Genomic DNA, 13441 nt, shown 5'->3' on the forward strand with positions numbered 1-13441 from the left:
ATCAAATTTTGCAGTCTATGGTTTCAAAGGAAAGTGCTATGCCTATATTGTATGCATTAGTTGTAATCTGCCAAACTTCCCCAGATTCTGGAACGGCATCATTGGTTTGGAAAACTGCAAATGTAACAACACAATTCAAAAGAAGAAGGAGACAGAGATGGAAACTGTAGGTCAGTTAGTCTAATACCTGTCACTGGAGGTTGTAGCTAGATGTTTAGAAAATCATAATACAATAGGGTAGGTTTTGTGAAACGTAAATCATGTTGGATAACTTTATTAGTGTTCTTTGGGTATTTAATATCAGTGTGAATAAAAGGAAGCCAGTAGATGGAGTACCGCATGAAAGGTCAGTATCGGAGATAAAAACTCACAGCGTTGAGAGTGCTATGCTAAAGAGGTGCTACAAGGATTGAATGAAAAGACATGTAAATTGGGGCCGTGACTGCATGTAGCAGCAGATTGCACTGCAGAAGATGTTACTCTTAATGAGAGAGTCGGGGGAAGAGAGTCTAGAGATAGCGATATCCTGAGGTGGAATCGGGGTGAGCAGACAAAGGAGATCAGCTGTACAAGAACAGGCATCTGCCTCTGCAGTCCAGGCAAGTCAGGGACTTACTTCTGCCCAAAGTCAAAACTACAACAAAGAACAAAAGCATTGAACAAAAAGAACAGCAGATGCTGGAAATTAGAAACATAAACAGAAATTTCTGGAAAATCCCAGCAGGTCCGGTAGCATCTGTGGAGAGAAATCAGAGTTAATGTTTTGGGTCCAGTTACCCTTCTTCAGAACAAAAGCAGCCAGTTAGTGGCAGATGAAGGCATTAACCTGCCCAGAATCTACAAATTAAGGATTAGAGGTTTTGTGTACTGCTAACTGAAGAGATCAGTCCAATTTCTATTGGTAGGGACCCTATATTTGTCAATCTTATGTTTACTGTGGCCTTGAACCTCTATGCATTAAGGCTATTTAAGTTACTAACTTTTGCAGCACATCAACAAATTTCAAAATGACATTTCACAAAGGTTGTGACAGATACAATGTTTAGGTGAGCAAATAATGCCATCGCATTTACCTCCAATGCCTTTAGCATCATATATATTGTTGGATTTCCCAGAGTTCAAGGTGCAACAGATGGCACGCATGTGGTCATCAACACTCCATTGGGTCAGCTAGGGGCATTTGTCAGTGTAAACTTTTTTGACTCCATCAATATCCAACCTGTGTCTGACCATCATCAAAGCATCATGCAGGCATGTGCCTGCTAATCTTAGGCAATTATCCAGTTTTGTGTTTTGGTAGAACTTTACAATTGAGGAACTAACATCTGATCTGAATTATTTTTGTTACATGCCTGTGCATAGAAGGATGGAAAAATTAGAATGAATGGGGAGACCAGCCCAACATTCACCAGAGTTGAAGAGAAGGAACCCACATCTGCAATACCTACATCATCACAGATGCTTGCAAATGTGGCAAGTGTGGACACTCCCCCATTAACATCTCAAATTGATGATAACTGCCATGTGTCTGGACCAGAACAGGAGATTTCTTCAACCATAAATGACCCAGAGACTGAAGATACAGAGCAAGTAAGTATACCCTCAACAAATAGAAACCAGTACCTTATATCACTGCACTGCCAGTCATTCCTTTAGTATGATGCTCTTCTTGAGATCAGTATTTATTGTTGTTTCAAGTCATGATATTTAAGGCGGATAATAAATTCTCACAACGTTATCATTTTGTGAGTGTTCCCTGTTGTAAATCCTGACTATATGAGCCAATTTTAACCCACCCCCACCATGCCTGATGAGAACAAAATTTGTGGAAATTTAAAGGGAGGCCGTATCTTGCCCTCCAGTTTGACACTGCGCTCATGTTAAAAGGTATCTATTTACTGCTTTTCGGATGGGAGGTAGGGACTTCGTTAAAGTACAAAAATGAATAACATCAGTCTGATTCCAACGCTGTGTTAAATGTGTATTATGAGTTTGGTGCCTGTTTCTGGTATGATTTGGCAAACCTAGTGTGTGCAGGAGCAAGCCTTGGGGAGATAAATCATTCATTTCCCATCTGTCAGAAGATTTGATGGGGAATCATATTTCTTCAGTCTAACTGAGCTCTTAAAATGAAAATAGCCTGGACTTGTGGCACTATCTTCTCATAGACTCCATTTACATGTTATCTGGCAGTAATGTGCCACTATATTGTCTGTATCACATAATAAATATTTGGCATTTCTTTCTGTAGGAGGAACGGACTGAAATGCCAATCATCATTGGCACCAGTCAACAGTCGAGCACAGAAGAAGGACCTGATCTGAAACCTTGTTGCAATAAGACTGAAAAAGGGACAGTGAAAGATACAACACAAGAAGGTGTCAGGCTCCACTCAAACATACAAGCAATAAGTATCAGTTCTCTCTAATGTGTTGTTGTATAATTTGTGAGACTTTTCTGAGGTCTGAGGTTTTTAAATATTTCAATTGAGAGGCTCAATGAAAATGAAGCAGCTTTCTAACTCGTGTGCCTCACCCTGTGGGTTTCCAGTGAGAGAGCAAATCCTTAACTTCACTGTGGGTGCAACTACACAACACAGACTGCACTAGTTAAAGATGGCTTACCACTATCTTTTCAGAGCAATTGCAAATAAGCAATAGCTGTTGGTCTTGATAGGAGCACCCACATCTCATGAATTAAATAAAAAGAAGCTGTCTTAGAGTCTAGAAGCAAAAATTCTGTGTGTGATCTGTGACAAGAGTGAATATTAATGTACCTTTAAAATAGTAATTGATTGTTTGAGATTGGAACAATACTATATCGGTAGTGTTGAAGTTTTAATTCTACAATGAAGGAAGTGATGTGTAATGTAATTCTGGTCCCTTCACCCTTTGTGATTGGTTTTGTATGTTTAGCTCACTCCATCGTATACCCCCATCTTCCCCAACTCTGCTCCTCCAATTCCCGCTTTTTGTTGCTTTCATACATCTCTTTGTGTTCTGAATCTAAACTCATAAGGTACAGGAGCAAAATAAGGCCATCCAGCCGATTGAGTCAACTCCATAATTCAATTGATGGCTAATTCAATGATCATCAACTCCATTTTCCTGCCTCTTCTCCATAACCGTCAATTCCCTTACTGATTAAAACTCATCAGTCTCAGCCTTGAATATACATAACTATCCAACCTTGACAATCCTCTGCAGTAAAGAATTCCACAGATTAATTACTTTCTGAGAGAATAAATTATTCCTTATTGCAATCTTATATAGGTATCCACTTATTCTGAGATTATGCCCTCTGGCCCTAGACTCTCCACAAAGGAAATAATATTTCTGCATCTATCTTGTCAAGTTGCCTAAGACTCTTAAATGTTTCAATATTGCTGCCTTTTTCTCTCTTCTAATGACTGTAAGACCAATCTACTCAGCCTGTCCTTATAGGACAATCCCTTCTTAAATGTGATCCTTCTTTGAACTACATTATCTTTCCTTTGAGAAGGGCACCAAATCAGTTCACAATATTTTATTTGTGAAAATCCCAGAAGAAATGTACCAGGATGTTGCCCAGTAACGAAGGGTTGAGTTATAAGAAAGCGCTGGACAGGCTGCGACTTTTTTCACTGGAGGTTGAGAGGCAACCTGATAGAGGTTTATAAAATAATGAGAAGTGTAGACAAAGTTAATGATAGTTGTTTTTTCCTTAGGATGGGAAATTTCAAGGCTAGGTTGCACATTTTTAAGGTAATTAGAGTCACTCATGGTTGATGTACTGCATCTTTATATCTTGATTTATTCTCCGTTCTACAGTAATCTGTAAAATCTCAAGTGGCCAAGAACTATTTAAAGTAAAAAACTAACAACTTTATTCCTTAAAGTATAACAGAGAATAATTAACTAACAACTATGTACGAGTCCATACTCTAACCTATCTCTTACCTTCCCTTCTATAATATTAGTCCAATAAAACTCCTGATTAAGATTTACAAAACAACACTTCTTATCTCAAAGCCAGGCAGCTTTCAGTTCTTCTATTTGGATCTTCTTGTGTCTTCTTTTCTTCTTCTCAGGAATTTCTGCGTCACAGGTTACTGATCGAAAAAAGGATTTTTAAGAGAGCTATCATAAGACCAAAGACCACTTCTACCACTTCTTCCATTTTTTTATTTCTTAGCTTCAACCATTTTCATCCAAGATCATTTTTTGCTGTCATGCTTATTTCAGCCCGTCCTAATAAAGTAACCCAACCACGCTCCTGCCTCCCTGTCCTTTCAAAAGGTCATGTACTCCTGAATATTTAGTAATCAGCTTTGATCTCCTTGTAAATATGTCTCTTTAATTCCGTAAGATCAAATCAACTAACATGGATTTATTCATGTAAAGAGCTGTTCATCATCTCTGAACAGGTTAATTAGAGGGCTTTGAGTGGTGGTGCAGTGGGTTCAAGTTCTATCTGCCCCAGTGGTATGTGATAACATCCCTAAACAGATTGATTAGGAAATTTAAAAACAAATTATTCCCCCTTTAACTCTATTACCTGTCGTCTCTCAATGTCTGTACACTTTGAACCTACCTGTCCCACTCTGGGTATTGTTATCTAGATAACTGGCCTGAAATACTGCCATATCGGTTTACTTTGTAACCCTATATTTTCCCATTTCTAAATCCACCCTCCCTCTTTAGGGAGAGACAAAGAGAGTGGGTTATGATTTTTGCTGCAATCTCTGTATAAGACTGCTTGTATTGCAAAGTAACATGTACAAAAAAGAATAGGTCTCTTTGAAAACGCTTCATCTGAAACTGTGAAGCCTTCTCCCCTGTAAAATTGTGTACTCTGGACTTGCTGATTTTCATTTATGTCAGTAAAAACTAGAATTTGAAGACACTTGCTCCCATTCGGAGCATTGTCATATCCCATTTTAACTATTGCATTCCCTGTGATTAATAATTCCTCAACAATGTGGCATTGCTAAACAAGTGGCTGAATGATCTACTCCTGTTCTGTGTTCCAATCACCAGTATCTGTTTACTTCAACTTAATTACTAATTCTACTTTTATTTTATTGTAGAAGATCATCCTTCGAACTTGGAAACATCGACAGTACACATTGCCCTCTCAAATAATGTAACAAAGAACACAGTTGATTCCAAAAATCTAATGACTGACGAAGCCTTTTTAAATCCTGAGAAAGAGAAGCCCAGTGACAGTGTGCAAATACAACTTCAACAAGAGGTAAACACTGATTTAATCTAACACACTAGCTTCAAAATTTACACTTCTCTTTACAAATGTTCAACTTATTGCCAAATTGCAATATTTTACTGTAATTCAAAGTTTCAGTTTTCAAACTTTTTCAGGAAACTTTGACATTAAAGTTACTTTGTTAAATAGCTTATTATTGGAAAGCGATTGTGGAGCCATGCTGGAAGTCAACTACTTGCTTTAATTGTTCTTTTCACTTCAGGAAGTGAACTTTTCAGTTTTTTCTCATACAATTTAATATTTGCAATGCCAAGGTCACTCATTGTGTTTAACACAAAACAGACATTAAAATCAGAGGCACTTCAACACGGTGAAACGGGAGATGTATTTGAATCCATTCAGAGAATAAGTGAACTGGAGGAAGAGACTACAGGGGGCAGTCAGCCTGATAATGCTATTAGTCAGCAAGGTAAGACATCAAAAATCATAGAGAACATGCCTGTTGCATTGTGAGATGCCATTATCTTAAAACACAGTACAAGTGTTTAGTATATTAATTAGTAGCAATTGTCTAAAAACAATGTTACGAACAAACTGCTTGAGAAATTCTATGGATACGCTGCTGCATTATAAAATAACGATTTGTTTTTCAAAAACATTTACTTCATCATACACCATGAAGTAGGATTCCTAGTTGTTTGTGATGATTGTTTTGATGCACTTTCCCTAATTTTAAGACAAATTGCGTTCAATGAATTTTGATCCTGATATGCTGGTCTTACGACCATTTAAAAGCAGGCCTATCCATGACAATGGCTCCCAGGAGCAATTAATCACAGTTTGGAGTTTCCACTAATCATGCCAGATTACAGACCTTTGAGGAGGCTCCAAGCATTAAGGTGGAATGTTTGTGTGCCAAAGCATGAATAGCTACATTGTTAAATGTTTTTTTTAAGGAATTGACTAGAAAACATTTTCCGATAAGGTTCCTCAAATGTTGAGATGGAACCATGATTTAAAATTGCTTATTTTTTTCTTATAAAAACAATTGAATCCTTAAATTCAATATTTTCCACCTAAATATTTTTAGGAATGTTTTTTAAAGCAATGTTTGATTTTAAAGTCATTTTAAAACGCAGTATAATTCTTGGAGCTCATGATAGATTTTGTGATTGACAATATGAAAATGCGTTTAAGTTGCAAGGATAGCTGGTCTGCTTGTAAGTTATCATAGTGTTGCTGTAGAGGACTGTGCTCACTTGCTTACTTTCTTGAGGTTTACACTGGATTAAACCTGATGCTAACACTGAATATTAAGAGTGGTGACATATCCCAATTAAAGACAAACCAAATGACTGGTAGAAATAACCAGTAAGTACCAAATGATTCATCTGAAATTCATCTGAAATTGTGAAGATCTTTATATTCGTCTGAAATTGTGAAGATCTGTTTTAGAAGTGAGGGAAGAATCATCCAAACACAATAGAAATTATTCAATTGGGACTTCGTAGGAATTAAAAGACATTGTTAAATAATTGATGGTGATGAATTTACATTTAAAAGCATTTCTAAGATATTTTATTCTGGTGATTAGAGAGAATTTATGCAAATCCTCCAGGATTTTTAGCTATTGGGAGCTGTAGCAGCTATAAACTATTTGGAAAATTTGCAGAAATCCTTTCTTCTCTTCCTTTGTATTTACAACTTCAAGGATGGTCCCATGCCAAGTATACACTGCTGAGCACCCAGGATCTGGGACCCTCAAGGAAAGGATATGTGGCATATCCCTGAAAGCAAAAGAGAATTATATACAAAATGTGACACAGGGAAATGAATTCACTGGTATTATTGCATCTCTATTTTGAAGTATACTCCCGGACAATATATCTAATTTGTCAGTTTTACTTTGTTTTCTTTCTGGGGATTATTAGTTGCTAAGAGATGTGACAAACTGTTTACAGCTTCTACCCCTATTATATGGTCAGTGACAAGGCAATGGTGCTTGATGCTGACCTTGAAGGAAAATACTTAGTAAATTAGGACTATCCATCTGGTAAAACCATCATGGAAAAGCCCAAATATTCTAGTACAATATTGACATTCATGGATTGAAGTAGCATTGGTTAAAGTTGTTATGAATGCCTGAGCACATGAGACCATCAAAAAGGGACATAAAATCTTTCAAAACAGATGGGGGATAATGATGCCCACAAATCTAGCCTGGACTTTAAACAGAGGCAAGCGCTTAAATGGGCTTTTGAAACCACTAAAAACATTATAAAAAGTTACAGACTTTGGAAATTTTTTTAAGCACTTGCAGTACATGTCAATGCATTGAGAAGTCCTGTATGTATCAACAAACATTTGAAGTCATAGTAATGTGAGATAATTTGATGTAAGTATAAGCAAAGTTAAAAATACTTGTAATTGTGAAGAGAAGTTGCAACCATTTTGTTGTTCCATATAAATCTCTTTATAACACGATGGTAGCTTCATTAGTTGCTCACAAATACCAGAATAGATTACTTGGATGGAATTTAATTCCATGGCAACCGTGTTCCTCCCCTCACCCCTCACCCATGTATTTAGTGGCAATGAACATGTGACACTGGGACCCTTGTTGCATCCAGCTCCATTAAATCTATGGGGGGAAAGCCTGTGGACGGCCTTCATGATCCAGTGGGCAACTAACAGCCTCATCTCACTGAAGCTGATAATAACCCAGCAACATGCAGGAGGCTTGCTATGTAGAAAGCATGGCAAGCAGACCTGTACGGGGTTGCATGCTGTTACCTGGGGACCAGCCCCTGTTCAGATTCACCTCATTCCTGATCAAGTGATCCACCATTAGGAGGGGAGAGGGGGCTCACTGAGAACCATCCTCATTGCCTTGCCACTGTCTGTGACCTCCCACCCTGCCATCATTCACCTGTGGCCTGTGATCCAGCGATGATCCAAGGCCTGAGATAGGTTTGGTGCCAATAGCACCCACCACCTCCTTAGTAGCAGTGCCACTCAATAAAACTGTTGGCCACTGATTGACCAGCAACTGCCACTGGGCAGAACCTCGGGCACTGGGGCCTGAAATCCCCAAAAAAAGCCCACTGCTATCCAGTTAAGTGCCTGAGTAATACTTGTTTTATCAGGCCTTTCCTAAAAGTAGAGAGGTGAGGCCTTCATTGGCTTTCCAGCACAGAAGAAATACCCCATGGCCTCAATTAAAGACCATCCTGTGCTTCATTAGTAAATTCCACAAGTGCAACAGTTAGTTCATGGCAGTATGTTGATTTTTGTATTACTTTGGAGATTTTGACTGCACATGCTCCGGAGGAGCTCACATAGCATGACTGATAGCAGCTCCTGAAGCTCCATGTTTAACTGTGAATTGGGCACTCTGGAAGCTGTTGCTAGCTTTGGGGGTGTATTAAGTAGGAATGCTGAAATCCTTGCTGTCACTACCATCACAAAGTCTGTAACTACCTTAAAGGAAATAATTTCAAAGCATAACCCTTTAACATTTTCACCAACCTTTATATCATTGCTTTGTTCGTAAACATATGTGCAAGTCTTTTCCTAATACTTCCGTTAAAAAAAGTGAATAAAATCTGTCATATGAAAGGGCTATATGGTACAACATAGAAATGGATAAGCACAGGGAACTACTACTATATCTCTTCTTGGATCTATTATATTTAAGAATTGCTTCAAAATTAGAGTGTCATCACAGAACAATTACTTCTAAAGTACGTTAATCATAAAAAACGTTATGCAACAACTTTGTGCAAACATTGTTGTTTTTGAATTCACGTTTATGGATCATAAGATCAAGATACAATGATGGAACCAATAACTTCTAAAGAACACAGTCAAAAAAACTTCATCACATTGAGAATAAAATCTTTTGAGTGCCAATATTATTCCTCATCCATTATCATTTTCCCATTCTTGGCCCAGGCTAATTATAATACCTGTCCCATCTCTCACATGGAGACTAGCTGTGTCTGCATGGTCAGCTTTGAAGCCTTTCCTCGGACTTTGTGGAATGAATTTCAGCTTTGCTTTCTGGGTGGTAATTTACAGAATCCATTGTTGAGATAGGATTTAAGGAATATGCAGCTGAGCCTCTGAGGTGTGATGTAACAGCGACATCCATATCATGTGAGTGAGACCCTGGAAGGACTGAGAAGGTGTCTGGCCTTCGGCAATCCTCTGAAAGCCAGCAACCTGGGGCACTTCTTCTTTGTCCAGCAGTGGAGCTGTCATGGTGAAGTATTCACAAGATTGTTAACCCCCCTCATTTTATGATTAATGCTCCCACCAATGTGTCAGTACCTGGACTGGTCGGGAGCCTTGCCATGTTTCCTCTGAGGCCTTGGTACATTTGTCCTCAGGGGCCCAGAAGGTGGATTCTGGAGAGCTGGACGTTTCTCTGCAGAAGTTATGGAGATGATAGCTGCATGTGCACAACATGAGAGAGCAAGCTTCACAGCCAGTAGTTAGAAGTCGTGTGGAATGAATGAGACTAACAGTGGGGTTACTGTGAGACTTGTACTGGACTGGAGTGCTACCAATGTAGATGTCTCAGCACTCTTAGAGGAGCGATCCTAGTCTGTTCCTGAGAGGGCCAGGATTCCCTGCTTGTAGGGGCTGATGAGGATAATGTGGGCACTCCTCCATCCAAAACGGCTTTCTCTGCTCTGTTGTGCGCTGTCTTCACCTCTCACTTGTAGTGTAATGAATACATTTTTGTTAAGCGAAGGTTTTAAAGGATGTGGGCCTAAGGTGGATTCAGGCCACAGGTCAGCCATGATCTCATTGAATGGTGGGACAGGCTCGAGGGGCTGAATGGCTTACTCCTGTTCCTACATTCCTAATGAGAGACTGGGAGGAATTAAGTGAAGTGAAAGTGCTGGCACGGCTGTTAGTGCTGGTGTATGTAGTTGAAAGGTGAAAAGACGTGCCAAAAGAGAACAGCAGGTAATGCAAAAGCCATGCAATGCAGGTGGTTTGGGAGGTTAGGGAGGTTGAGAGTGGGTGAGCGAGGTGTGCGCAGTGCCAATGTTTGAGAGTGTGTAGTAGCAAACAGAAGAGTGTGATACTCACCCTGCAGGAGTGATGATCTAAAACACTGCTCGCTGTTTCTCTGAACCACTGGGACCACATTGATATAGGTGGTGACCTGGGGCTAGGTTACCAGTGTCTGGTGCCGTAGCCCTCTCAAAGGTGATTCCTCTTCTTTGCTCCACCTCCTCGACTGGGACCACTCAGTCTCTTATCAGAAAATCATGCTGCCATCTCACCCTCCTCTGATGTGTTCAGATTCTGCCTGCCAACAGGTAAGCCAGCTTTGGAATTCCTGTGCTCGTCTGGGTGCACAGTGGCTTTGCAAAGATGCTGTAGGTGCAATGGATGCCAGTCTTTTGGCAGATCTCCACAGATTGATGTGTTGTTCCAAGAACAAGGCATGATAAGTTTGGACCAGAATCAGGTGTGATGTATGTCATGGGGTGGGGGGGATTGCAGTTTGGTAGTTAATGATGTGAGTTTAGCATGAAATGGTGAGAGATCTTACAAGGCTGTGTGGAAAAAAAATCTCCAAAAGGTTCAACACAATTCAGATTTAACCAAATGAATGTGAGGTTCAGCTTGTGGTATTTCCATGGCACAGGTTTAAATAAACACAGATCTGTATACAAAGTAGCATAACCTAACTAATTCTATGGGATTAAAATCTGCATCAAGATCTTTGGATCCTAATTAGTTATTTGTCAGTCTCCGTTGGAATAATGTATAATGTTAGATAATTTTATATATATTTAAGACTCCAATGTCTAAAAATAAACTACTCTTGTAATTTAAATACCCACTTAATAAAATTTCATTTTCAGTCATTTTCTTATGATTTCTGTTTCCTCTTTTATTTTATTCTGCTACCCACCTTAGAGTCACCTAACACTGCCAGTGTTCCGGTTAAAGTTCGGAACTCCTGGCGACGCTCAGAATTTTTCTCTCAGCCAGGTAAAAGTTGTACTTAGTAATTTCCTCCTTCTGTTTTGCTTCCTGAACCTGGGAGTGCTTTGGGACACACTAATTATCATGAGTCATTCCCTGCTTTTCTAGATTTGCCTCCCTCATTATGTGCTGCATAGTTGCCAAAGCATACCAATGTAAGAAAAAGCAGCTTTAAAAATAGTTCCTTAATAGCTGTCTTTTAAAATTAATGTCAACTCATGCGATTTCTAGTAAAATGTTGTTCCTTGAATACAACTTATTAAACACGACATGGATGGAGATTTCTGAATGGAATTTGTCTATTCTTCCCTTTAATATAAAAGTTAGTGTCTTCCCTGTTTTTAGATACAAGACATTGGAGTTAAGGAAAACAGTTCGATGGTACAGTTAAATATATGTATGTGTAGAAAATGCAAAAGCCTTAACTAAATAGGATTTCAATAATTTCTGTCTAAATACAATGGTCATTTTATAAAATGACCATTGTATTTAGAACCTCACTTACAAGCTCCTACAATTCTGTTCAATATGCCACAATCTGAACATAAAGGTTCCATTCAAAATTTTTATTCGAACAAAAATGCCATTATAGTTAATGTATAATAGCTGAACATAGAATGGATATTGCTTTTGACCACCTCATGAGCATCAGTAATGATTGGTATTTCTAGGCACCTGGTGCTCACAGAATTGAAGTACTAGTCAAAACCAGCTGTTATATAAAAAACTAATTTCTGAACTAGTCCTTGCCAATATATGTGGAGTATCAACATCATAACATTCAGAACTACTCAATGCAGATATGGGCAAGGAGACACTGTTTGTCCATCATAACAGTTTATTTTTCTGATTAGTTTAATAATTGTAAGATAATCAATACACAGTTTTTATATAGCCATCTTAAATCTATTTATATTATTTGCCTTTATTTAAAATGCTAGTCTGATGCCCAGAGAAAATAATACCTGAAATTGGTAGGGTTGGCAACTATGTTCATTGCAAACTTTTTCGGATTCGAATGTGTTCTCCCTACTAATTTGCCTGTTTCCCTGTTTCAGGTGCCAAGTAATAATAGACTTCAAAAGTGAAACAAATTACAGCAGCATGGTGTTAGCACAATATTTGTACACAATTCATGGCTGTGTCCTAAAGTTGCTTATTTTAGTAGCTGCTGGTTATCACCAATAGTAGTTGGTAAATTCTAGCTATATGGCTCACTTCCTCTACCATCACTTGCTGTCCAGTCATCATTTTTGGAAATCGTTCTGTTGGTGGTGGGTCATGTACAATTACCAGGTTATTTACATTTTGTACATTATTTAACCTTAGAGTTCCACCTGTCCATCGATGGTTCTAACAGTTGCTAAGAAATAGGGAGTGCTCCATAGTGTCCAATGCAAAATTTATCCCTCAGTTAACCTCAGAAACAGATGTCCAGATCATTTATTTCATTGCTGTTCATTAAAACTTCGTATTTAAATCAGTTGCCATATTTCCTGCATTACAACAATAATTATACGTCAAAAGTGCTTTATTAGTGGGAAAGAGCGTTGGAATGTCCTAAAGTCTAAAATAAATGCAAATCTTGCTTTCCTTTCGATTTGGTATCACTAGCCATAATAGAATATCAAAATATTCATCAAGGATCACTACCAAAATAATAATATTTGATTTGATTTCACATTCTGCGTTCGTGCTTATTACATTGTCTATTGCAAATTCTAGGGACCTAATGCATTTGCACAACATTTCAAGACAAGTTTCTACATTATCTTTTCTGACCTGGCCTTGCACTGCCAATTGATGGCTATTTATTGAACCTGATTGTAATTGGCAGTCTAGTTGTACATCAACATATTAAAGGAAATAAATTAATAAACCATTTGGAAAAAGGTATTTCCATTGTTACTACCCACTACATGTAGGTCTCCTTCGTGGACAGGTGGAGCATAATTTTCAATCCTTTATAAAATACTTTTTCTTTATCTTTCAGCAGAAGTGAAAAACAGTGAAAATGTAAATGTAAGTATATAACATTACTATTGTATCTGTGTGATGTGAGCTTGAAAGAGCAGCAGTTCTCAACAGCTAACACCTTCAGTGTAGCATTATATGACATTGTTGGGGTGTGCTTCTCAATATCACATGGAAAAATCATCCTGATCATTCCAGGATTGTTGAGCATCATACAGTGCTGTTTCTAATTTTATATTCAAGTTGTTGAATA

General features: G+C 38.3%; 1 protein-coding gene across 13 annotated transcripts in view; it reads left to right on the plus strand.

The window, feature by feature from the left end:
• LOC122550847 (LIM and calponin homology domains-containing protein 1-like) overlaps positions 1 to 13441 on the plus strand; it is a 365967-nt gene that overhangs the window by 304701 nt on the left and 47825 nt on the right. For 10 of the 13 annotated variants that reach the window (XM_087987661.1, XM_043692191.2, XM_043692236.2 and 7 more), the window contains 6 exons: positions 1363 to 1590; positions 2252 to 2378; positions 5069 to 5232; positions 5545 to 5671; positions 11146 to 11220; positions 13211 to 13236. In XM_087987661.1, coding sequence (XP_087843787.1) covers positions 1363 to 1590; positions 2252 to 2378; positions 5069 to 5232; positions 5545 to 5671; positions 11146 to 11220; positions 13211 to 13236 — 747 coding nt within the window. The remainder of the gene's footprint in view (positions 1 to 1362; positions 1591 to 2251; positions 2379 to 5068; positions 5233 to 5544; positions 5672 to 11145; positions 11221 to 13210; positions 13237 to 13441) is intronic. The other 3 variants (XM_043692217.2, XM_043692258.2, XM_087987645.1) reach the window with 2 other exon arrangements.

The sequence above is a fragment of the Chiloscyllium plagiosum genome, unplaced genomic scaffold, assembly GCF_037043375.1.
Source record: "Chiloscyllium plagiosum isolate Xiang-an unplaced genomic scaffold, Cpla_swu_hap1 HiC_scaffold_1, whole genome shotgun sequence".
Lineage (NCBI taxonomy): Eukaryota > Metazoa > Chordata > Chondrichthyes > Orectolobiformes > Hemiscylliidae > Chiloscyllium > Chiloscyllium plagiosum.